The sequence below is a fragment of the Amphiura filiformis genome, chromosome 19 (genome assembly GCF_039555335.1).
Source record: "Amphiura filiformis chromosome 19, Afil_fr2py, whole genome shotgun sequence".
Taxonomy (NCBI): Eukaryota; Metazoa; Echinodermata; class Ophiuroidea; order Amphilepidida; family Amphiuridae; genus Amphiura; species Amphiura filiformis.
Window position 1 is genome coordinate 20,180,300 of NC_092646.1, and position 27,782 is coordinate 20,208,081.

Sequence of the window (27,782 nt, forward strand, 5' to 3'; positions counted from 1 at the left end):
TCTATTTATAGACTTTTTCGTCATTCGGGAAAATGTTAGCCTATACCATTATAATAAAAAGGGACAATATTCTCAAAGTATACTACGATATTATGGTATTTCCTGTTATTAATGAAAAATTTAGCAAATTCTTGTTCTCGTAACTTCATTTTAATGTATGAGAATTAGTTATTCATAACTTTTACTTTTATAAAATAAAGCAAAATTAACTACTTCAAAAATATTATACAAATATCACCCCTTTTATGGAGTGGAGAATTCCATTTTAGACATCGGGGATTCCCCATATGAATCTACAAAATCTCCATTTTGCAACTCCAGGAAGACGATGAAAAATTTCCCCTGCATTTGCTGAAATATTACCAAATGTACTTTTCTACGTTGAAAATAACCAGAAGGATTCAATAACAGTAAGTTTTAAGATTATTTCTTCCATAGTTTAGAACTGGAAAAGCTTATAGAAATAAGTGATTTTTGATCCAAAAGTTTGGCATTTTTTGAACGTGACGAGCGTTTTGTATGTGTCGACTGTACATTCTTAGTCAGTGGGAGTGGTCTAGTTCGTAGACACATTTCTGATTGGACAATCGCATGATTTCGGGTGCCGTTTATCAGGCCGTAGACGACCCCACGTCATCATGCGACTTGATAATGCGTAACACGCGTGTAGAGGTGCGCGTATGTATCGCGCTGGATGCGAGACTAGTGCGGAATACTGCGAACGCTTAGCAGTACGCGCAACAGAATCTGGGAAGTTGTAAACAAGTTTCGTTCATTTTATAATGAGGGAGTTTTATGACGGTAACTTAGTTTTTGCTTAAAAAATTGTTTACAGTTATTAAAATAATATTTAACTGACTAAGAATGAGAATAAGCGATAGGAATTTTTATTTTGCCTATCCTCTACCTATGATGAGCGACAGACAGGCAGGTCCAATATTTTTATCGTAGTGGATACCGGCTGCGCGGCATCCACTACTCAAAATATTGGACCTGCCTGTCGCCTATCACACGGTAGAGGATAGGCAAAATAAAAATTCTATCGCTTATTCTCTAATTGATATGCAGCCAACCAGAACCGGCCAACCCATTTCCAGGACTCTGCCATGGGGGAAATCCCGATACATGTATCAACATCTGTTTGTATTTATACAGCTTTTTACAATGATGTGCGATAAGTGGCAGGTTTTACCAGTTTGTGTCACAGTGTAATGAGTGTATACATATATTTTTGTTTACATTCAAAATGCAAATGTGCTGTTGAAATTATTTGGTTTGGGGAAATCTTTTTGAAGTTTTTCAAAATGTTGCTGTAGCCACATTGTGACACTGCCAGTCATGCAGAGTAAGTGCAGTAAAATGTTGACAATTTTAAATATTCAGCATGATATAGGAAAAACTCAAGGACAGAGAAATAAAACCTTGCCGTTTTATTTATGATGGGAAAAAGGCCCGGAAAAAGGTAATGAACTTTAACAGCATTTAAATCAGATTATGACATGCATTTCCCAACTTAGAAATTGGGGAATGTGTACACCTATTTGCACTGCCCGATTTTTCGCACTTTATGACGTAAAAACATGAAATCAGGTTCTGATTGGATTGAATCATGTCAGTACCTCATTAGCTGATCAATCTGCTTAGCATTGCATGGCGGTGCCACGGTGGCGCAGGCGTGACTTCGGCCAGTGCGAAAGGTGTCTGCAAAATAGTGTAGATTACTGCACTATTATTGATAGTACAAAAATATTTTGCTAAATCCTTTTGAAGCATAGTCCTTGCATACTGTCAAGATGTCAAGCATGATATGACCTAGAACTAGTTCTAGTTCCTGGAGGGGCACGTGCATGGCCGCAAAGCGGCCAACATGGCGCTTGCGCCATTTTTGTAATGTCAGAGAGGGGTTGTCATGGTCCCATACAAGTACTGGACAAGTGCTAGATATGACCATGCGCAAAATAATTTCGGCTTGGTGCAGGATGGTTACCGTAATTCTAAACCACAGAATCACATCTATCAGGTGGACGGTCACAGCATCAATTGTTAAGTCATCTATAATATAAGCACAAATATCTTGGTGTCACAATAAACAAACATCTTGACTGGAAGGATCACATTCTAAATATCACATCTAGTGCCCGTACCACTCTGACTGAGTGTACTGAGCTGGAACTTGTCATGTCATCCTGCCTACATATAATCGAGACCAATTAAGGCTTACCAGGCTCTAGTGTGACCAAGGATGGAATTTGCCTCAACTGCATGGAACCCATATTGTGAGCAGGTGAATGTTTTGGAGGCTGTACAGCATCAAGCTGCTAGGTTCGTTTATAATTACTACGAGCAAACTGCAAGTTCGACTCAGATGCTACAACGCCTCAAATGGGATTCCCTCGCCACTAGACGACTACTCAACCAGGGCACTACGTTTTTAAAAATTCACCCTGGGCTTGCGAACATCCCCTTCCCGACTGTAGTTATGCCATCATTTCGTCTGCCAGGAGAACAACCAACACTCTTTGTTACTAACTACCAACCCATTCAGTTGAGAGTAGACACATCGTTCTTTGTTCGCACCATCCCAATCTGGAATGGACTGCTACATACTACAACCAGTCATTGCAGCAACAACAGTCAGCCAATTCCAGACCCTGGCACTACCAGCCCTCGGGTATATAAGGCTACTACACCAATCCACCAATCCTTGTAACCTGTCCATAGGCTTAGGAACCCGGGGGGCCTTGACCCCCTCAATAATTTTGGTGCGTGGGCTCATATACCCTTCAGTCCTCCCCCTCAGTAGTTCCAGGTGAAGTGAAAAAATGTCATCACAACAGTTTTTGACATATATAGGGAACCCCCTAGGATACCCCCACATACACAGAATGGGGCATCAAGAAATTTTCATTTTTCAGCCCCCCCATGTTGAAAATCTTCCTAAGCCACTGCTGTCGGTCTTCGGATTTTATTTGCACGTTGTAAATTTTTTAGCTGCACCTTCTACCCTGTATGCACAATCTTCCTAGGACAAAAACTCAAAAGACTCAAGCTGTGTAAGAATAATAATTTTTGCCAAACATAGTAACATAGATTTGTATTATAAATACTTACCGGTATATTACTGGCAAGTATTTAAATACAACCGTCCAAGGCTAGCAAATAAAAGTGCATGTTAGTGTTACTACTTCTGTGTTAGTCTTGCATGGCTGACTGGCTGTTAGCTTTTTCCAAGTCTACTGGGGATGGGGTCAGGTCTAGTCGACTGTCGACATCAATAGAATTTGCAGCTACGACTATACTTCAATTCAAATAGTCCGGTGGCAGAGCAAGGTTAGATGGTTTTGCCAGTTAAAGTAGTTTTCTTTGCTGATTATTACTCTTTCAGTGGTACAAAATAAGATTTTGGGGGATGTAAAATGGTAACCCTTGGGCAATTAGAAATATTCAAGATGGCCGCTATGGATACTAAAATTAACCTCGGTTATTCACTAGCGGTACCATAATAAATGATAACTTAAGTATGTTGTGTAAGTTATTTTCCTTTTGGATGCTTTAAATATAAACTATATGCAGTTTTAAACATGACACTCTCGCAATTCAAAATGGCCGCTGTTAAACGTCATAAGCAAAAACCATTAGTTTCAAGGTAAAGTTCTTTTGCCAGATTTTATTTCTTACAATAATTAATGTACACCCTCGAATTAAGCATATCCAGTTTGACATTTTACTTCCTTGCAATCACATAAAAATTCCAAGATGGCCACCACCGAAATGAAAGGTAGAAATATAACACATTTTGGAAGACTTTTTGCGCAGGGAGTGTATTGAGTGACAGCTTGTGGTTAACAGCTTTCCGTTTGGTGATATCTGAACTGATATCTGTATCTGCCCAACTTGTACCAATATCCTTCCTGATTTGAGCGCCTTCAATTCCTTGACGACTAATATCAACAGCGCCTGCAACTGCAGCCGAAATTCTTGAAGTGTAGGACCGATCATTATAGCAACATGTAACCCGGTAGTCGAACAAATGGTTTATAATCATCTTTGAATCTCTGAGTAAGACACCCAATGCCACTTGAAGATCCATGGCTTGCTTTTGCACAGGACTTTGTTGCCTATCAGTAAAGCTGACAAGGACTTCTTCAAGGACTAGCACGTCAGATACTGATTATGCAGCCAAATCCCCGTCGATAGGGATATTGTAGTGTGACTTTACAATGCGATTGTCTTTGCACTCTCGTACTACCTGTTTGTCTACTCTTTGGATGCTACTGCCTATAACAGTTTCATTATAACTTCACATTTCACGTGCGTTAAAGTTGCAACGGAATACGATAATACTAGAATAACTTTGTGATGAAAGAACTAGAAGCTCTTCGACAAAGTTTGTTTGGAGTTCTTCATTGAGTCACCTACGATCAGCACGAGTTAATGTGATTTCCAAATGTGTGCAGCATTCCTGATACAATTCAGCAGGTTTCCAAATGCGACTCTTATCACCAGATAGGACATTTACAGCATGTTTTAGGAATTCATCAGTTGCATCTTCTTCAGATGCTGCAACATCACAGCGTGTATTGCTTTTGTCACTAAAAACAGTAAAATAATAAAGTTTGTTTGCTGGTTTTATTTCTTCTTTAGCCTGGAACACTCACTGAATTGAAACACAATCATCTGTTCTTCCTTCAGGCACAGGATCTCTGTGATGCCTAATTCCCATCACGTGAAGATCACTCACAGAGATTTCTAAACGTTCTCTGATTTCATTTGCCAAGCTATCACCACGATCGCGCACTTTGCTATCAGATACTCAAATTTTGGCATAACTTTCATGTGTAGATATTTACATAATGCAAGCTTCCATCTGTCTGGATGCTTTGAATCTTTTGGAGTTCACACACTTCCCCACATTAGTATTCCTGGAAGTCAAAGTGGGGGAAGATCAACGTAGTCGTTTGTCGGACTGGACTGGGTAGAGCCATCTTCTACATAATTGCCAATATTAGTTTTGCGTGATCATTTTTCAGGCTGACATAAGCTGACATACAAATCATACTCATAATCTTGCTTGCATTGATTATTGTTTGTATACGTGCTGGCCCATTGTTCAGAGAGCAACGATGAGCATTATTACATTCGTTCCCGTATCGGATATGTGAAGATAATTTTTTTAAATGACTGAAGAAAATATGCTGTCTTTTTTCTGCGCTCGTTGGAATGTTTTCTCGCTGTATAATATAGGCCAGTTTGTCATTTTCAAAACTCGACCTTAGTCCATACAAATGGGGGCTATTACTCAAATTACTCCCTTGGAACAGTAATCATTATATCTTCACACTCCTTGAAAGTGTATTTTCAAAGAGTGTCATACAATTATAGCTACATTTCTCAGGTATTTGTGTTAAAGAACATATTTCATGATGACAATATACACACATGTAATGATTTTTAATTCAATCTAATTGGTGTATTCTATTGCTAAAAATGGTCTGAAAGACAGGTAAAACTTTATGCAAATGGTTAAGAATGATTAAATTAAATAACAAGAAACGTATGAGTATGATATGTTATGCAAACCATTCAATATGTTGAGAAAAGACAGTTACCTATTATGAGCATACATTACACAACTCACGGGACGCCATCATGCAATTTGGGATCACTGAAGCGTGTCAATTCATAATCTTCGTGCATATATTACATATTGAGCCCACACTACCATTAATGTGCACTACATACGCTATAATTATTTGTTTTGTTACCAAAAAAATCATTTGAATGCTATTTAAGGGTTACGTGTCGGCCATTTTGAATATCTCGGATTGCCCAAGGGTGACAATTTCCCACCCCTTAGAATCTTATCCCACACCACTCAAAGATCATTTATCAGCAAAAAAACCTAACTTTAACTGCCCAAAACACTATAATTATTTGATATGATACCTTTGTCACTAATACACCATTTGAATGCTATTTCAGAGTTACGAATCAGCCATTTTGAATATCTCGGATTGCCCAAGGGTGACAATTTTACATCCTTAGAATCTTATTATACACTACTCAAAGATCATTTATCAGCAAAAAAAAAAAAACTAACTTTAACTGCCCAAAACACTATAATTATTCGGTATGATACCATTTGTCACTAAAACACCATTTGAATGCTATTTCAGAGTGACGAATCGGCCATTTTGAATATCTCGGATTACCCAAGGGTGACAATTTCACACCCCTTAGAATCTTATCCTACACCACTCAAAGATCATTTATCAGCAAAAAAACTAACTTTAACTGCCCAAAACACTATAATTATTTGGTATGATACCATTTGTCACTAAAACACCATTTGAATGCTATTTCAGAATGACGAATCGGCCATTTTGAATATCTCGGATTGCCCAAGGGTGACAATTTCCCACCCCTTAGAATCTTATCCTACACCACTCAAAGATCATTTATCAGCAAAAAAACTAACTTTAACTGCCCAAAACACTATAATTATTTGGTATGATACCATTTGTCACTAAAACACCATTTGAATGCTATTTCAGAGTTACGAATCGGCCATTTTGAATATCTCGGATTGCCCAAGGGTGACAATTTCACACCCCTTAGAATCTTATCCTACACCACTCAAAGATCATTTATCATCAAAAGAACTAACTTTAACTGCCCAAAACACTATAATTATTTGGTATGATACCATTTGTCACTAAAACACCATTTGAATGCCATTTCAGAGCTACGAATCGGCCATTTTGAATATCTCGGATTGCCCAAGGGTGACAATTTAACACCCCCTAGAATCTTATTCTACACCACTCAAAGATCATTTATCAGCAAAAAATAAACTTTAACTGCCCAGAACAGTATTTGGTATGATACCTTTTGTCAATAAAACACCATTTGAATGCTATTTTAGAGATACGTGGCGGCCATCTTGAATATCTCGGATTGTCCAAGGGTGATAATTTCACACCCCTTAGAATCTTATTCTACACCACTCAAAGATCATTTATCAGCAAAAAACAAACTTTAACTGCCCAAAACACTATAGTTATTTGGTATGATACCTTTTGTCACTAAAACACCATTTGAATGTTATTTCAGAGATACGTGGCGGCCATCTTGAATATCTCGGATTGCCCAAGGGTGACGATTTTACATCCCACGGAATATGTTTCTACACCACTCAAAGATCAATAACCAGCAAAAAAACAAACTTTAACTGGCAAAACCATCTAACCCCCAAAATATGGTGTTTGCAGCCGGACTAAAATGAGCCAGCTTTAAATTTGCATATAATCGAAGGTTTGGTTTGAGGTGCCCTGAGTGTTATTGCCCACCTGGATGAAAGTAAGCTCCAAGTCTGGTACGTTATTTATGATAAAGAAAAGAGGTACCGCTAGATACATGTAGAATGTAGGCCTACCTCATTTCTTAACATAATGAGCCACTTGTCTTGAATCACTGAAATTTCAGTGAAGTAATTGGATTCCTTGCCCATTATACATAACTTTTGTTACCAGTGTGTTATTTTTTGATAAAAATGCAAAATAAGTCCAAAAATTTATCAGGGGGTATAGTACCACCTTAAGTGTATTAAAAAAAAAAAGTAAGCTTGAACTTGAAGCAAATTTTGACCTTTGATAGTCGTAGTTGTGACTATTTGGGTGGCGATTCTAAATAAGCCTATGTTGTGCAGCCCTACTACTAGGTATAAGGACTCCAGACATCACTCTTGCAAATGATGAAGGTTGATTTCTGATCACACCCTGACTCTGATTGGCAGGTCATGTAGCAGCTAATCTGCTATGAACCTCTCATATACCGATACTTGAGTGACAGACTTGAATATGAATGAGGCAATTATGCTTAACAAATTTCGAGGGGTCAGTGACACAAAGACCTAACTCCATTTTTTGCAGGGGCGTGTCACTCCTGGTACACACCTTTTGGCAAAATAGCCCATTTTTGTTCTTTTTTCAGCAACTTTTTGACAATTCAGGCCGATTGCCCCCCCACACACACACACACATTTCTTTCAAGCAGGATTGCCGCTAATGCCCAGGGACATGCAGCTTTTGGGTCCTGGGTAAATGGCTGGGAGGCATCCAGTCTTACAGTTACGTACTGTTCAGGACAGTTAGGGCTCTCTCTCCCTCTATCTCTCCTTCTCTCTGGGTCAGATGGCGTAGGATTGCGCTGCTGTGGTCTGTTGCACCATGCATTCCGTATGATGAAACTTGCTTCTTTGCATTGTTTGTCCAAGATGTTGATGAACGTCCCGGGTCGTCCTCTTCCACGATGGCCTTCCACGGCTCCCTGAAGAATCTGCTTCTCAACTTCACCATCCATTTAGGAATAATGGTCATTATTGCATTTTGCATGTCCCAGTATGATTTGAATATAAAAAAATGAATTTCCAAGAGAAAAATCTGTGTGATCACCATTATACTGACCATTATTAGGGAACAGTAAAATCACTGGTGAGGGTGAAAACAAAGCGTTAAATGAGTAACCCAAGCTATAATGACATTGGGGTAACATGACAAAACTGAAACTGACCATATACATGTAGTGTTGCCAGTCCTTATACTGAAAGTTGTAAATTTAAATGCAGAGCTCTATAGATGGAACTTGCCCTTACAAAAGCGTGTGAAGGTAGTTCCCCACAAAACGGAAGCGTTTAGTTTCCAGGGGGATTTTTCTTTGGGGCAATATCATTATGTAAAGTCGGTGTACGAGTCTGGCATCTTAAATTTCAGGAAGCACGTCACTTCTGGTGATTCAAGGAACAAAAGTGGAGATGAATTTTTTTCTTTGCAAATGATGCATGTACATCTAGAAATGGGTAGATTTCTGATAGAGTTCAAGAACAGTGGCGGCGCCAGGAATTCTTTTTTTGGGGGGGGGGGGGGGAAAGTGAATTTCAGGGGAGCAAAATCAACCAATTTTTGCACAAAATTGCTGCAAAAAGGAAATTTTCATAATTTTGGGTTTTTACTGGGAGGGCACAAGAGGGGCATGAGCTCTGACTGGGGAGTTCCCCCTCCACCCTCCTCATAGCACCACCACTGTTCAAGAAGTACCGGTACATAGAGTATAGAACTTCAGAAATTTTGTGGATTTTAAATTTATTTTTTAAAGATTGACCATCTTCTCTTCATTTTGCTGGGAAATGATCACTGCTAGTTTGGTGTTGTTGTTTTTTCAAGAAATACATGTATGTAGTCCACTACATGGCAAAAAAATGAGATTTCATTCATATTCATCCAGAGACCCAACATTTGCAGTTCTGAAGTTTGTTTTTGAAGCAGGCTTTGAAACTTTAGGTAGGCAGATGTTGAGTGGAAAGTAGGCTGCCAATGACTGGAATCAGTATGTACCGGTACTTGTTGAAATTGATTGTTTACGTTACTTTTCGATACTGAAAATTCAGAGAAATCCTGACTTTGAGGGATTTATACAGATGACCAAAAATGTTGGCGGATAACCAGATTTTATGACAATGGTCATGTCATCCGGCAGATGACCAGATTTTTCCCTTAAAATGGACACTGGACCTGCCTACTTTATGGCAAAAAGTGGTTAGAGTTCCTCTTGAGGTTTGGTTTCACCACATTGTAGGCTACTAATTTCACTTCTCAGAATTCAAGTGGTTTAATTTAATTTTAGACATTGTAAGATTTCTTACATGGGTTTTGAGATAAATTTTGAGATAAATTTATTATGCAAAGTAAAAAATAAAACATGTTTCTCGTCCAGCTTTTGGAAAAATAGGAGGAAGAGGGGTTTTTATGTTTTATTTTTATTGAAAAAATGCCCTAAATTGCCCTATTTAGACACTTTTTATCCTTTTTTTAGCGTAAAGATTAGAAGCTGAAAAGCTTGAAGAGGCTCTTTTTATTTTGTTGTTTTGAGATGTCAACCCCTCTGGTCATCACAACACTTCTTGTAAAGGCTTAGAAGAAGTTGCAACTTCTCTAGTATCTTTACAAAAAGTTATGACAGAAAGATTGCAAAATTGAAGAAAAATGCAAAATCTTCAAAAAATGAAGCGGGAGGGGACGAGAAACATGTTTTTTTTATTTACTTGGCCTTACCAATAAGAGTCAATTAAAATGCATTTTCTTGAGTGAAATTAGTGTGCAGCCAAGTACTGTCCATTATTAGGGAAAAAAGTGTGAGGGTAAAATAAATTTACTCTTTGGAATGAAAACCAAGAGTTAAATGGAAAAACCAAGAGTCAAATATGCAGCAAATGACATTAAATGGCATTAGTTTGTTTCATAAAACATTTAGTGTTGCCAGTTAACTTTCAAGTTGCAAATGCAAATACAGATAATGAAATTTGACCTTACAAAAGCGCATGAAGGTAGTTCCCCACACAACGGAAGAGTTTAACTTCCAGGGGGATTTTTTATGGGCCAACATCATTGTGTAAAGTCTGTATGAGTCCGGCTGCACAGTGCCGTAACTCTATGTCAGGAAGTATATCACTTCTGGTGACTCAGGGAAGAAAAGTTGAGACGATTTTATTTTCCTTTCCAAATGATGCATACATCTAGAATTGGATGGATTTCTGATAGAGTCAAGGAAGTGGATTACTGTACAGGATACAATTGAGAAATTTTGTGGTGTATAGTGTAAAGTTGTACTTTAAGATCATGAATAGTTAAATTTCTGGGAAATGGTCAGTAGTTCACTTTCAAATCTGGCAAAAAGTGATTTCATTCATTCAGAGACTAGATTTGCAGAACTTAGTTTTTAAAACAGTTAGCACTGAAGGTGCATGTAGGCAGAGCTATACAAATTAGTCAATATTTTAAAGTATATTTTGTACAAACTCTGGATATTTTCCATCTGTGTGTAGTATATGAATATATTCAATTCATATACATAGGTAAGGATGAAACTGATTTCAGCTCCGGGTTATTGGTGTTACTAGAGATTATAGGCTACTTTTTTACTTTCCAGAAGTTGTTTAATTTTTAGCCTTTAGACATTTTAAAAGTTTCAATTTGTTAAACTTGAATCGAAATTAGATTTATGGCCTTGAATCGGAATTAGTCTCGAATTAGCCTCGAACGTCACATGTCGCGTGTCCTTTACCGCCTGTGAAATAGTCTAAAACTACATTCAATGCTACATTGTGTCATATTCTGATGGTACTATCAAAGGACATAGGTTTGCTGCCATTTGGTCAGGTGTGTCGGCACTCATAGTGAAAGTTATTACAATTCCTTGGTCTTATGGGGCACCGGTATGGGGCAGGGGAGGGGGGGGGCAAATGTCCATGATTGATGGCAAGAATGTGTAGGTATATGGTGTGGGTCACACACACCATATACCTACACATTCATGTGTCTGTACTCTGTAGTGTCTCTGAGACTGTTGGGTGTATCATCCACTGTTTGTGATCATTTTGTACACTAACTGGAATCAAATCCAAATTAATACATTTACCCCATTTTATATTTTTGCAGTATTCATATAGACAACTATGGCACCACATGACGGAGCAGCCCAAGCAGAAGAGCGCTCGCCGCTCCGGCTACCGAACAAAATAGCCGACTCCGATCCACAGAAGAACCAGCGCATCCGCCAGAGCATCGAGCACGATGTAAAACGACGCACTGCCCCAGAAATCATACAATGTTTTATACAGAATCTGTCAATTCTTACTACGTTAGTGCCTTCACATTGGAAGAAGTTGCCACCAGAATTAAAACAGTTTGTGGAGAAAGAGATGTTCGATCCAGTGATGAGGCAGGTTCTGGAGGATGATAACATTATTAACTGGGCACCATCTGCGACAAAACTCTATCCATTAATAACTACAGGTAGGAATGTTGATTGTATGTAACTTGACAATTGGCTTGGTAAACCACAAAATGTCACCTTAATTTTGGGCTAAAATAGTGTACAATTAAAAAAAAATGTCACAGTAACACAGGACCAAAATAACGCCCATTGCGATTTTTTTTTTTTTTGTCTTTGCCCCCGACAACTGACCCTGATACGGCACTGATTATTATTTACCAGTACTTTTTGTACACATGTCATTATACATGTATGTACAGAAGCGCTGTTGGTTTTTACACAAGTTTCACACAGATTGAGCAATGAGGCCTTGGGAAAAAGTACACTAGTGAGTTTTCCAAAGCTTTCAAAGTTGAGTGGCATTGTCCAGCTACTTTGGTCATGACTTAGGCCATGGCTTATATGGTCAATAATGGGCTGTTCCACTTGAATCCATACATCCCCTATAGAAGACACGACCTTCATCTCCCACAAATGGGGTATAGATTTCAAATGGAGTCACCCTTTCAGGTGTCTATTGGCTAGACTCATACATGCTGAAACTAAAGAAGCATGTCAGGGTTTTATCCATGATGGATTGGGAGGCCCCATCTGACAAAATTGGGTTGATTCCCCCTCTTGACACTCGTCCCAATTATAGGAACACAGCTTGCCCATTCCCCCACCTGAGATTTGTCCCTGAAAGTGGTATCTGGTATATTATGCAAGATATATCATATGAATATTAAAAGCAGATTTCAAGAGTTGCAGTGGTATTCTATTTTTGGCTTCACTGTGTTATTTGTTGCTGATCCCCCCAAACCCCTCATCTGACTGTGACATCCATTTCTGACCCTTTCATGAAAATGTTATAGGTGAAACTCTGCGCCCTTGTAAAAAGTATCTCTTTCTTGTCATGAAAAGGACGGTTGAACCAAGTATCACCTTTTTAAAGTTCATACTTGGTTCAACTGTCCTTTTAAAAGTCATCAACTTTATATTCTTGTAGCTTTTTAAAAAATCCTGTATTGGATTCTGATTACGTGAATTGAACAACTTTTTCATCCCATGTTGCAACCTACAGGTGATGGCAACTGTTTGCTGCACGCTGTGTCCTTAGCAATGTGGGGCCTAGAAGACGACAACCTATTCCTAAGAAATCTACTGCATGAAGCCCTCGTTAACCATGACATGGAATGCAGAAGGAGATGGCAGCGTGAACGCAAGAGACAAGATGAACGGATACCAGGAAGTGGCCTCCGCTATAACACAATGGTATGTTTGTATTTAGTCTGCAGTTATAAGTATAAGTATTGACGTAGTATTTACTGTGACCTAGACTTGCACTTTTGATGCATTCCCACTCATTTCCATTGATTAATGAGCTATACCATTTAAAATCCACACTCCCCCTGTGGAAGATTTAGCTAAAGTCTTCCACAGAGGGAGTATCAGTTTCAAATAGAATAGAGAGTTGGGTAACTTCCATTTGAAATACTCACTCCCATTTTGGAAGGTATAGGTAAAGCCATAATACATCGGGAGTATGGGTTACAAAATGATTAACCCTGACCAATTACATTTGAAAAACATACTCCCTCTGTGGAAGATATTTCCAACATCTTCCATAGGGGTAGTGTGGATTTCAACTGGAAAGGCCCAATGAGTGATAGAGTAATTAATGCAATCTGCTGGTTATCTGTGGTAAGAACTTTTGATGTTATTTGAAGGTTGGTATAAAAATAAATATTCAGTATGTCAACTTCAGACCAGGATCTTGGATGACAGCTCTAGTATTCTGGTTATTGTGCAATGTGCAACCTATATTACTATACCGTTATCAGAAATTTCAATTTTAAATGAACACAGTCTGACACATATGAAAAATTTTCGCATACGATGTATGTGAAAGTGAATTCAATCATGCCAACTCACTCATGATTAGTTTATTGTATCCAAGGTTGTGCGTTTGTGGTGTATTTTGAAATATGCGATATATACAATCACGGTTGGATCGAGTAAAGCTGTGTTCATTCAATTGAAGTTTCTAGTATAGCTATACTTAGATCAATGTGTAACAGGTGAGAATTATTGTATTTCTGTGAGCAGTACTGTGCACTTTATGATCTTCTAAACAGGCAGTAGGAATTAGTGAATGTGGTTACCTGAATCAGTGACTCCACTTGAAATTTACACCCCCTGTGTGGGAGATAAAGGTTGTGTCTTCCATAGGGGGTGTAGTGAATGAATTTCAAATGGAATAACTCATTTCATATTTTCAAAAGGTACTGCACCTCAAATGTGAGAGGTTATGGGTTCGAACCCTGACGGTGGTTTATTATGCTCTTGTGGAAAAATTAAGTAAGCTTGAAATTCTCCTGGACAAGGAACTTACTGCTAATTGTCTCGTTGTAAGCCGTAAGAAACTCGGGGAGTGGATCCTGGTTGAAATGGCCATTTGCGGAATGTCTAGGGTGTGCACTCTTGAAACTGCAAAGTCACTGTGTTGGTGGAATGATGTGGGGCCGTAGTGGTTAGAAAGTCTTGACAGAACAAAGGTCTGATAACCCTCATGCAGATACCAAATCAAAATCAAAATAATTGGAGTGATTTGTTTCGAGACTAATAAAAAGTTATGAAATCGTTTTGATGCCAAGTTGAATCATAACATGAAATGTAAATGATCTATAGGGTCTTTGACAGAACAAAGGTCTGATAACCCTCATGCAAATACCAAATCAAAATCAAAATAATTGGAACAGGAACCACTATTTAATCTATTCTTGATGTTTGGTAATATTTGATTTGATCGATCTATGTATGAATGTGTATCCTGAAAACCTCAACCACACTGGCACAGTTCAGTTAAATAAACACATAGTCTATGTGCAGAATTGACCTTGGGCATCATGATTCATCTCCAAGACCATGTAAGGTCAATATCAGGAAAGCATTCTTATTATGTTAAGGGGGTACTACACCCCTGGCCAATTTTGTGCCTATTTTTGCAATTTTCTAAAAAATTATAGCGCATTGGTGACAAGTAAGATATGTTTATTATAGGGGCAAGGACTACAACTATTGCACTGAAAATTCAGCAACTCAAGGCAAATAGTTATTGATTTATTGATCAAATATTGGTTTTCCCTCATTTTCGACTGTAACTCCACAACTGTTGTCTGTGTTGAAATAAATTTCCAGTGCAGTAGTTGTAGTCCTTGCCCCTATAATATACATATCTTACTTGTCACCAATGCACTATAATTTTGAGAAAAATGCAAAAATAGGCACAAAATTGGGCAGGGGTGTAGTACCCCTTAAGGTTGTAGAACTCAAGTTCTGAGAAGGTAGAGTGTGATATAAACACAGGAATGCTGGCAATAGTTGGAATTTGTAATAATATTGTTCTTTAGGAATGCCATGCTTGGCTGGAGTTGTATGTAAATGTGACTTCCCTATTATGGGCACGTAGACAGAGCTGGCATGCTTTCCTTGTTTGGTTTGCAGAAGTTTTAGAAAGAGCCTGAGGCAACTGATTTGTAAAGTCTGTTTCCTCCTCTGTGCACAATTGACGTCCTTTGATCTCAAGTCATACTTGGTATCCACTTCCCATTTTCCCACCCCAAATATCTAGGTTCAAAAAGACAAAAGACGACAAAAAATGTAGTGCTGTCACTGAAAGCATTTTGCAATTAGCATGTTCATTGGAAAGCAATAAAGTATGATTACAGGAAATTCTTTTGTACATAAAGGTACTTTGAATATACATCCTCTGTGACACATGTTCATTTCATATGATAAGATTTTATATTTCCAAGATGTGTCCTTTATATTATTTAATTAAAGTTATTTAATTGTGCCAGTAAGAAACATGATCAAGTCAGATGTGAGGTAATTCATATAATCTGAGAATTGTGTAATATACATGTAGCTTTTTTAGCAAATCCTAAAGAGTTTGAAATCAATGCTAGAAAAAAGGTGTAAATTTCCTCTGTTAATAAAGTAAACATTTTTAAGTATACATTCAATAGGCTAGGCCTATACCATGGGGGGTCTGTGCATGGATGGGTGGGGGTGTGTAGGTAGGTGTTATCTGTGTTAACAAAGACCTCATTTCAATATGTGTTTGTGCCCTCTTTTATATGTGTCAAGTTGACAATCCATGTGTAGTGAAATAATCCATGTTTATGAATCAATATTTTCTTTTACTTTATATCACAGGAGTGGCGTAATGAATGGGAAATGGTAATCAAAATGTCGAGCAGTGAAAGGCGCCCTCCCACCACACAAGGCCTACCCTATGAATGCTTGGAAGAATTTCATGTCTTCATGTTGGCCAACATTCTGCGCCGTCCAATCATAGTTATGGCTCAGTCCATGTGGCATGACCTCCAGGGTCACTCCTTGCAGCCTCAAAATTTCAGTGGTGTTTATCTGCCCCTAAAATGGCAGCCAGAACAGTGCAGTAAGAGCCCCATCATCCTTGGTTATTATCAAATGCATTTTGTACCGCTGGTCTACACTGGAGTCACGGAAGGCGAGACATCAGCAACAGAATTTGTCGTGCCGCTTATCCACCAAGATCATAGCCCGATGGTGATTCATTTTCTGACGCAAGAAGAAGAAGGCAAAGAAGACAAGTTACTGCAGGACTATCTTACTCTTGAGGAACTACCCCATATGGATATTAATGAAAGTATGGCGTCAACACATGTCATACAGGGAGCGCAGCTATCAACTACCACATCCCCGGATGAAATGAACTTGATGGTTTCCTATTTTAGACTAGTAGATTCTCATTATAGGTTCTACTTAGAAACTGAGTATAACCCTCATACTGCTTACAAAGGAGCCAATCAAACACAGGAACTAGAAGATAAAATGTCAAAGGCAAATGTGAACTCTGCTTCGTTGCCTCCCGCTAGCGATATGTGGGCTCCGCCTACGAATCCAAACTACATGTCGGCCGGTACAAGTCCAAACACCCAGCAAGGGCAAGCAACCGGTGAACTGCCAAGGACAAAAGATTCGACAGCTAATCCCCAAATGATTATGTCCATGATTAACCAGAACTGTAAGACCAAAAACTGCCCATACTACAGGTCAATTTCAACGGGGGAATATTGCCATGAATGTTACTCAAAGCTACACAACATGCGCAAGATGGGTGGTGATGATGATGACGAAAATCTCAGCGGACCAGCGAAATGCCGCACCGAAGGTTGTCTGAATTTCAGCGCACCTGGTAAAGAACACTGTCAGGTCTGTAAAGCTTCGGCTAAATTCCATGATAACGGTGGAACTGCTACAGCGCCCTCTGCCCCACTACCGAGCAATGTACCATTGTCATCTGAACAATCAACGGTAGTTAGCAATGCGATGCTTGGCAGTAGGGAACAACCACTTAAGATGTATCAGCCATCAGCCCCGTTGCCAAGCAAGGAGCAATTGCCATCTGAGCAAGCAACGGTGGTCAGTAATGCAGTTCTTGGCAGTAAGCAACAGCAAGAACAGAAGATATATCAATCGGCACATATTAGCGGTGGTAGTGATGATGACCTCACCACACTCCTGGTCAACACCGTGAAAGTCGGTTCTAAGAAATGCATTATGCCCGAGTGTCAGCTTACCGGCCACCCTGCAACTCACGATTTGTGTCAAAAATGCTTTGATGAAAATCGCAGAATTCATGAGAACGTTATGGCGCAGACTGGCTCCGCAAAACTAGAGCAACCATCAAGGGTACCTCAGCAGATGGCGGAGCAGAATTCAGCAGCGACGTACTCGCGTAAATGCAGGACCCAAGGATGCCAGGGGATTGGAAACTCTCACATGAGTGGGTATTGTGCTGAGTGTGCAATCAAGATGAGTCCAATTCCAACTGGGGAAAGGCCAAACTTTCCTCAGAATAAGGAAGCCTCTCCTCCATCGATTCCTCCTCCAAATTACGACCAAGCCATACAAATCCTTCAGAACAATGCTACTGGTGGTGCATCGAATAACTTACAGCAAAGTCAAGCAGCAGGTTACATGGAACCAAGCCAGCAACAGCAGCACCCACCACAACAGCAACAAAATCTTGGTTTTACTGTACAAAAGCACATCTGTGCAACACCAGGGTGTTCAGGAATACGACTTGATGCTGGATACTGCTGGGAATGCGAGCGTATAAACAAATTGGCCGCACCACCTTCTCGTACTCAAACCCCGCCTCCAATGCAGAAGCAAAGTTGGGTCAAGGCTGCTCCTCCTCGCTCACAAACTCCTCCTGCAACTGGACAACTGCAGTCAGCAGCAGGGCTGGGCTACCCAAGCAGACATCAAGCGCAGTCAACTGCTTACAGGGCGCCTGCAGCTAATTCCACAAGGACGATTCCTCTGTCTCACCCTTCGACCCGCACCTGCCGCCATCCTAAGTGCGATCGGCCTGCAGCACCCCCTAAGTACATCCTTTGCGAGGAATGTATCAATGTTGCAGAGTTGTATAAACGTGAAGAGGAGGGGATGTCGGAGCAGAGCAACAGACCAGGAACGGATCCATTATTGCCACCTGGGACATGGAGTGGAGAAGGCATGGAACACCTTCCCAGAAATCAAGGTAAATAGTGTTTTGTGAATGTAAAAAGTTTGAGGTGCATTTTGGATAGAGTTTATTGATTGGGTAATTTGAATGTAAAATATCTCTTGCTGGTTTTAAATTTACACAATAATTATTATTGGAATAGTTTTTAAAGGTGCATTACTCTCAAGAATCTTTATACTTTATAAAGAATAAATCAGAAGATTCATGAAACCTCATAAATTTATGATTTCTGTTTTTAACTGACTTCTACCCTTCCCATCTGAAATAAAAACTGAAGTGAATCAAAATAACAGTGATGTTTACTAAGCCTATAGAAGAAATGTTATCAGGGTTGTAGCTACAGTGGGCGGTGGCAGGCGGCAGAACCCACCACTCAGTTTTGAACCCACCTCTCAGCTGCAATTTCTGCACTGGAGCCCACCACTCGGAGATCAAAATAGCATCATTTGATTGACTTAGCCAAGAACTTGGTCCATTTTGGCAAAATATTGCCAATTATGCAAAATTTTCATCAAATACCACCCAGCACTAAAAATATCCTAGCTGCAACCCTGAACGTTACCATCTATTCAAACTGCGTCTAACAAAACTAGCTCCGTTCATAGAGTATATCACTAGCCAGTTTGCCAGATGTTTTGCCAATTGGGCTTAGGTAAAAATCTCACTTTGATTGAACATCTCCTATTACAGCTTCACATGTATCAACCAAACCAAAGGCATCGCCAAGCAAAAATCCAATACCACAAGGCAGGGCCTACATCCCACGCCACAAGTGTCAGGCACGAGGGGGTAAGTCAAACTAATAAATTTGTCGTTGGGCAGGAAAACCCTCCTATGTGTCATTGGCCCCTGAACATGTTCAGAGCAAAACTTCCTATGTAACCTCTTGGCAGTTATATTTTTAAACATGTTCAAGGGCCACGAGTACATAGGAGGTTTTTCCTGCCTAATGACGTAATGTATTTTGGGATGGTGGCAGCTTCAGAGATACATGTATCTTGAGCATAGCGGTGTACAGTTTGTCATGAGTCAGTGTTGTATGGCATCGCAAGATTTTTGTAATTAATGGGTGTATTCAAGAGGTATTACGTAATGCCTTATATGTTATCAGACTTGCACATTTGACATGTTATTGGGCTCATGCATGAACAGCTTGTTTGCTCCAGCCATGACAATAGATTTGATTAAGGTTGGTCTTAATAACCTTGGAATTATGGAAACTTTTGGGCCTCATAACTGCTAAATTTTTGGTCTAAAGTATATACAGCCTGTCTCAAAAAAAATTGTGCAAGTGAAAAGCGCCCTCTTTGGCGATTAGAAAATACCTTTGTGACATGATGCTTACATCAACGTCAAGGGCACAGTCTTAGCTCTCAAATACCGTTTGTTCTGTTCAATTTGCTCTTTTTAATCTCGAGATACGTTTAGTTAACAACGAAAGGGTAAAATCACAATTGTGCCACTTTTACTAGGGAATAGGGTTGTACATGTAAATCAATGATAGCTGATGTTGATGCGTCTAATGTTTTCGGGGCTCGTGCATTAGACGCATCAACACCAGCGCGCATGCATTATTTTGTCTAATTTCATTAATTTTTCAAATTTCATGAACTTGTCAAAGTTCATTAACCCATAAGTGCGTAATATTTGTTTGTCTTTTAACATGTTTTGAATGACAAAAAGAACAGTATTTACCATGGTAAAATCATTGACATGCACATGTATTTCATTTTACAGTAGAATGTGAAATATTTATTTGTCGTTTAATTTGTCGTAAGAGGAAAAAGAGAATCATACCTTTATCATGATAAAACATTAAAAACAATTTAGTATTGTTGTGTAATTGATGCATTTCACGAAGGAACTCTTGTTAAACTTGATGCTATCATTGATTTACACGTACAGCCCTCTTCTCTAGTAGAAGTGGCACAATTGTGATTTTACCCTTTTGTTGTTACGTAAGCATATCTCGAGATTGAAACAAGCAAATTGAACAGACTAAACAGCATTTGAGAGCTAAGACAATACCCTTGGCGTCTATGTAAGCATTATTAGTATTATTTTTTTAGACAGGGTGTAGATGTTTACATATTTAGAATGGCAAAGAATTGATGAATCCATCTGTGGGGTCAAATTTGCGTAAAAATGCTCGGTTTTTTTTCAGGCTTAAGACCACCCTTAAATTAATGTATGTTTGCTTGTTTTCCAGTTACAATTTGGGACAAATGTGTGATTTTAGTTAGGTTGAGAGTCCAGATAAAGTGCATGAAGGAAGGAATTAAACATGAAAAGAATATGTAGTACATTTGATGTGAAAAAATTAAAAGTCAAGCTACAAAGTTAGAAAGATTTGACAGGAGTCCAATAGAGAATGTATCTTCAGCTTTTAGTGATATTTCACAGATAGCCTTTGCCAGGTAGAACTAATATGTCGGCAACAGCTAATATCCTCATACATGTGTACGCATAGTATGCTGTCTACTCACTTTTGCAGTGCCCAGGTATACATGTAGGAGTTGCTGATGGTTAATCCATAACAATATTCTGAATAGAAGACAAAACAAATTTAGTATTACCATTCCGGAGATGTAATCCTAACCATAAAATATAACCCTAAACCTAATCACATACGGTGGCTACAGTTATTATAAAATCTTGCCTTGTTTTTTATTTTAAATCTTTAGGTTGCAAGGATGACATGTATGGAGACCCCGAACTGAACAACCTCTGCTCCTCCTGCTTCAAAGACAGCCTAAGGCGGCCTCCATTTGCCAAACCATTTGATGTCCATTCAGCACCTGTGAGACCGTCTGCAAGACCCCCAAAACGTCAGACATCACATTCCCAAGCTCTCCCGACTACACACCCCCATCATGGACAACAACAAAACCGTGTTGTACATGTGCCTTCTAACACCCAGGCTGCTATCGGAAATAACGTTGTCATAGCGACAGGTCCAAACCCCGCCATGGTTCAAACGGGGCAAGTTCCGCATTATCAGAAGTGTGCCGAGCCAGAATGTCCCAACCCAGCCAATCCTAACATATTAGAAGGATACTGCAACACATGTTATCGCGCCTTTGAGGAAGTTTTTGTGGAGAGGGAGAGGAGATCGGTGATTGCGCACCCGGCACAGGAACCACCTTACCCGGCACAGGAGCCACCATACCCGGCACAGGAGCCACCATACCCGGCACAGGTGCCACGCTACCAGGCACAGGAGCCACGCTACCAGGCACAGGAGCCACACTACCAGGCACAGGGGCCACGCTACCAAGCACCTCACCCAGCTATGCAACAACAATCTGGCAAGCCGTACAGAGCACCAGCTGATTTACCAACACCAAAACCAACCAGGATGCCATGCAAACACAGCTGGTGTGAGAATTACGGAAATCCAAAATGTTTTGGCTACTGTAACGAATGCTATAAGCTTACTCAGCTTAATCGCAGCGGGCAAGTACCACATTATTAAATAGTGACATAAAATTGGTAATCTACGACACAGGATTTTTTTACTCACAAAGCTAATTCAAAGTTTGTCGCTGATGCTAAATACTGGATATATTTTTACTCTTGAGAAAATATTCCCCAACAAATGTTGTGAAATTGTTAGTACTTGGAGAAAAGTTGATGGAGTTCAAGATTGAATTGGGAAAAATAAGAAAGTCTGCCAACAAATATGACTCTAACATAACTTTATGTGTATTTACACTTGCACAGGAGTGCTGATAGAAACATTGTTCACTTATAACATAATATTCGTTTGGACATCTTTCGTCTTCATCCTTATGTAGCTTTAATAGCTGAGGAAGGATAGCACGTTTGAAAATTAAAATTTTGATGTTTCAAAATATCATTTGAGTTTCCGCTTCATCAGCAAGGAGTATATTGCTGGAACAATTTTGAACTTGCTTGGTATACTGTTACAACAAATATATAACTGGTGTGAATTCTTTATACGTGATAATCAGGAAGAGTAGTCGGACACTGCTGAAGGACCTTACCAGATACTATAGCAAGTGTTTTGCTTAGCTACTCGTTACCATTAATATGAGGACTCCAGTTTAACTGCACTGATGAGGACACATAGCCTGTGGATTTATACCATATACAAGTCTGTGTAAGTGTTGACGCATTTGATAACTGAAGAATATACATATTGTACTGCTGTACTATTAAATATGTTTCATATTGTGAAATGTAAGTTATATCGTAAAACTGCTATGAGGTGAGGGCAGTTGCCATTATATGAATGGTTCATTTTGATTTCATGAAGTAATCAGTCACCTTAGAACTGACTGTAGATTTATTAATTATGAAAAATTTATATATATGTACATAAAAGGAATAAAGTTGGGATGTAAAATTGTGATATATCCATGGAGTGCCAAAGTTTAGAAGAGATACAATTGTGAAGATTATCATTCATCCAGGTCTCTATCTCAGATCCCTATCTCAGATGCATCATCAGGCCAACTGTAGCAAAAGTTTGTTGACCTGTGATGCGGATGTTGTGTCGAAGGTCAAAGATGAGCAGGGGCCTACAGCTATCAAGAAGTTCCCTCTGAGGTTTGGGTCATCTTTGACCTGCGACACAACATCAGCATCACAGGTCAACGTACATTTCAGAGATGACGAAGTCCCCGGCGACGAAGTTCTCTGATGTGAAAGACAAAATATTATAGCGAGTACAAATTCACTTAGTTTGTCAAGCAAAAATACTAAAATGTAAATATTAATTAATCACAAACACAAGGCAACACATGCATATATCACACTTTTTTCACTTCAACTCTTCAAAACTATTTTAATTTTCAAATGTGTTCAAAATCATGAACCCTTCTTACAATAGATTGGAGAGTACAACTTAGTAGAAATAAATATCTTTTTCTTTGTACATAAAAGATTGAATTTGAAGTTTGATGAAAAAATACTTGTTAATGACACTTATCCCATATCATGCACCCTATTTGCCATCAAAGTGGTTACGTAACTCTCTTGGTTACTGGATCACGCTATTTTGGTATGCCTTCGAGTGCCATATACTTTGTGTGGTGATTGTTTTGATCGTGGTTCAATACTCAGGGACATGATCCAGTTGACATGGTAACATTACGTAACTTTGTTGGCGAATTCCATGAATCTTCAACTGTAAATAGATCTGACGCCATTAAAGCATGCACAATTGTTTTCTGTCGGTCTCTGGCTTAGATGTTTGGGAACAAAATTAAATGGATTCAAGCAATAGTGGTTGTAGCCCAGGGGTTCACTTAGTTTATTCAGCTTATAATAGGTGGAAATTATTTGGTTTTATTGCGCACGTCAATAAAATCCCAACTTACGCTCGCGTAAAATTCACATTGTAAACTGTATTTAGTGTTTTATATGAAAATGGTTTGAAGATTCAGTTACTTGAGGCATTTTGATATCTACAGCCAGACCTATTTTAAGATGTTTTTTTGCTGATAATCCCATCCCCTATTCCATCTATACTTTCTGGTACTTAGGGGTCTGGTTCACAAAAAATGGCTTAATTGTTCCCGTACATACTGTTTGGATGAGTTTGAATATATGTATAAAGCAGAATTTTGAAACAAAAGGGCATCCGCCTCAGCAAATGTTACAATATGGCTTTAATTATAAGGAAGACCAATTTTGGCATCTACTAATTATATTTCATAACTGTTGTTAACATGTTTAGCGCTATTATAATCATTCAAAAACACAGAAAAATAGCCCCAAATTGCACTATTGAGGTACCAAATAATAGAGGTTTCAATTGAGATAATTTTAAGGAATCGGATATTAACACTTGCACAGTTTTTTTGTGGGAGTGTGGGAGCAGAGAGTACACCAGTCCTATCATTCTAAATATTGCATTCTAAATATGAGTAATGTCCTTCTGATATCAAATAGTTTTGATTTTCTTCCAATTCGCAATATAGTACAAATTTTATGACAATTATTAAAAATTTGATATTTTAAAATTTGTGGGTATTTAACAGTCCTCAAAGTAAACTTTATATATCCAATGATATGTACTTTAAGTGTATCATATGTAGTTGGGATATACATTTTTTTCCCAAAAGACCTATTTTTTGTGTGTTTTGGGGAAAAAAATCAATATAAGTAGGACATTCTTCGTATTCAGAATGCAATTCGATATGTCTGATGTGCTCTCATGTCCCACAAAAATACTGTCCAAATGTTGCTACCAAAGCCCTTACAACATTTAAGGGGCATTTCGTGATCCACAGCCTCATCCCCCACTTTTCTCAAAAAAAGTTGAGATTTTATATCACTGGAAACCTCTGGCTACATAATGTTTATGTACAAAATATTTCTTGCAGATTAATTCGTTTAGCAAAGATATCGTGAAATTTGAATTTCGTTCTGGTGCACCAGAACGAAATTACAACGCATTGTCTATGGAGCAGTGTAATACACATAATCATGCATAACTCATGAACACAAAATCGGAATCAACTGAAATTTTGGGAATAGGTTTTTTTCGTGGATATCTAATGAAAAATGACATAAATAGAGGATGCTAGGATCACGAAATACTCCTTTAAAAACAAATTGTTTGGAAAGTAGAATTTGTAAGCTTTGAATAGTGAAAACAAATGATTTCCCTAAATGTACTTGCACTTCAGTATTACATGTAGAATTATTCAGATTTCATGATTCACACTAAAATAGTTTGACTCATTATATATTTTATTATTTTAATCAGAAAACATTATCACCCTAAATCCCCAACCACTGAAGTTTAAGTTAATCAGAAGGTTATCAGATTGTTAGTCACTGTTAGAAAAGCTAGAAGATTACCATCATTAAATATACAACTATTTCCTGCATATGCCTGTATAGTGAAAATAAAGAAAAGTGTTTCCCTGTAGTGGTTTGTAAGCCTTAATAATGCAAATAATATTGGATTGAGTAATGTATTGCAGTCCTATGTTTTAGTTCCTGTGAAAATAAGGTCAAGTATGATGTGATAATTGCTGAATCAGCAGAATGTTTTGACCCTGTGTAATGCACACAAGAACTTACCAAAAATAAAGTGTTTCGGGCATAATTCAGAGCTTCGTCATTTTCTCTGTCTTGAGTTACAAAAAACAATGTTAAAATCTGCCTTCTATACTTAATTTGTTATTCAAGTATCACAAACAAGCAAAATGGAATACAGCAAATGATTAAGAACGTCAGATATGTACAGCATAGAGTAAAGGATACATGCATTTCTAAATAAATTCAAATAACGGACTGCTGACACATTTTATTTCGTGAAAAAGTAATCATTGGCAATTCATTATTATATAATTATGTAATTATATAATTCATTATTCTTTTATGTAAATAAACATTCAAAATACAGGTATATCTGAAGTCAAAATCATCTTATTGAAGTGGAAGGTTTAGATAGGTAAGTTTTTGATGGAATTACCGAGTTGTTCATGAACACTTGGGACACTCAAAAAGCTGAAGGGGTGCTAATTAAGTCAAATATGGTGTACATTGTATACCTCTGGTTTCAGAATCACGTGCATTGTATAATATAGCAGGTATCGTTGTAGGCAAAAAAAAAAGAGTCAAGAAATGGGATATAATGTTGTACAGAACTTGCAATGTGGGTGTGGGGTGGGGTGTGTATTTACATTGTACATCAATGCTGCTTTCATAAATGATTTTGGTTTAGTACCCATACTTGTACATAGAAATACTGGTCTAGAGCCTCAAAATGAAACTATGTCCATAAGCGCAAGAAGTTGATATTTTTTACACAAAAATATACACATAGTCCTCTAATAGGCAACATGCTTAAATTGAGTTAAATACCGTAAAATATCACCATACTAACTAGCGCATCATTGCTCAAAAAGTTAACCTTTTTCAGAGTCTCGGTCTAGCAGCGATGTAGCTTCTTACAACATCACAGTACCTTCATTCTACATAGTCTTTACAATCCTCCGGTCACACAACCATTGTGAAAAATCTAAACATTTTGTCTTTGGAACCGTATGCCCTTTATTGCTATGGTCACAAGCCCAACATATAACTGCTCCTCACTTTACATAAGATCGAACAAGATTTAATTCTCTGAAATATTTAAATAATGAATATTTTAATCACAAAAAGTCAAACGGGCAAAAACAGATGTACTCAGTGGTGTTAAAAATTATGTAAAATCGGTCGTTTTTTGGCGATTTTAGCCATTAAGCCTCCCGCATAACTCTGAAAGACCCTCTGAGTCCCTCGCAGGAAATGATCCTGGACACGCCGGTGTGTACTGATATCAAAAGGACCAATTATTGCTGCGGAAATCACGCTGTGGGCAAATATGGTAGTTGGGTGCATGTGAACTGTTCTGTCATATAGGATGTGTGCATCACGGGAGGTTGGACTCTGAAATGCAATGTGGTATGGAAAATGAGGGGGAAAATATATATCTGCATGATTAACCACATTAATGGTGTGGGGTTAACCAGAGGTAAACATTTTCCGGGGCCTAAATTGTATGAAGGCCTGTGGGTTTGAATTTTGTGCTGGGTTTCTTCACATCTAAAGTGGAGCATAATTCAACTTTATTTTATTTTTTATTAATATATAATTTACAATAAATACATGTCTATAATAAATGTTAAATATTGTGTATATTACTAAAGTTTCTGTCAGTGAATATAAATAAATAATACACAGATAAATTATATTGTGCTTTAAATTTGTTTGCTTTTTTCTTTCTTTTATTTCATTTCTTAAAAATATTTTGAGAATCTCCTTACTATGTGCAGCAAAATCCTCTTTGACAAATTCTATTCGGTCTTTTCATGATATCATGTCACAGGTAACAATATTTAGTAATAATGTTTTCTGTCTAAATCTACCAGTGGTATATCCCACAAGAGGGTGGTGCAAGTTCCCCAGGGGCGTAGCAAGTGGGGGGACAGGGTGGACAAAGTCCATGGGCCCCGAGGGTTCAGGGGCCCCCGAGCACAAAAGCGTAAATTAAATAAGAGCTGATAATGGAGAGCTGGGCTCAGGTCCAGGACCCTAACAATTTTGGGCCCCAAAATTGCCCTATGCATCTTTCTTTTATCTCCAATAACAGCATGTTTTTTTGGCCCAGAAAGGGCAAAATTGTAAACATTCAAATACCAAAATTCATGTTGATCTGGGGCTAAAATGGACTGAAATTAATTTTTTTCGCGTACTTTGCGCGCAAATGTCCTAGTAACATCGGAACAAATTATGTTAGTCACCCTCTATATTATACGTAAACCAAAACTTGGCCACTGACTTGAGTGCACATCCCATGCTCGGCACGTGAGTTCAGGGCTTCCAAATTTTGGCCTGGCCCAGGCCCACCCCCCATAATGTAAATCCC

General features: G+C 38.4%; 1 protein-coding gene across 1 annotated transcript; it reads left to right on the forward strand.

Moving 5' to 3' along the window:
* Positions 1 to 283: 283 nt before the first annotated feature.
* On the forward strand, positions 284 to 27,105 carry LOC140141025 (uncharacterized). The gene is made up of 6 exons (XM_072162804.1): positions 284 to 410; positions 11,493 to 11,843; positions 12,887 to 13,083; positions 16,030 to 18,406; positions 19,082 to 19,180; positions 21,076 to 27,105. Exons 2-6 carry the CDS (start codon positions 11,510 to 11,512, stop codon positions 21,864 to 21,866), a joined length of 3,798 nt encoding a protein of 1,265 aa, XP_072018905.1. The 5' UTR covers positions 284 to 410; positions 11,493 to 11,509; the 3' UTR covers positions 21,867 to 27,105.
* The last annotated feature ends 677 nt before the right edge of the window (positions 27,106 to 27,782 follow it).

What these genes read in the sequence shown, in the direction of transcription:
- LOC140141025 (XM_072162804.1), top strand. Translation starts at nt 11,510, where the DNA reads ATGGCACCACATGACGGAGCAGCCCAAGCAGAAGAGCGCTCGCCGCTC. An exon ending in GCCTCCGCTATAACACAATG is followed by an intron (nt 13,084 to 16,029) that starts GTATGTTTGTAT and finishes TTTATATCACAG; the next exon opens with GAGTGGCGTAATGAATGGGA. An exon ending in CAAGTGTCAGGCACGAGGGG is followed by an intron (nt 19,181 to 21,075) that starts GTAAGTCAAACT and finishes TTAAATCTTTAG; the next exon opens with GTTGCAAGGATGACATGTAT.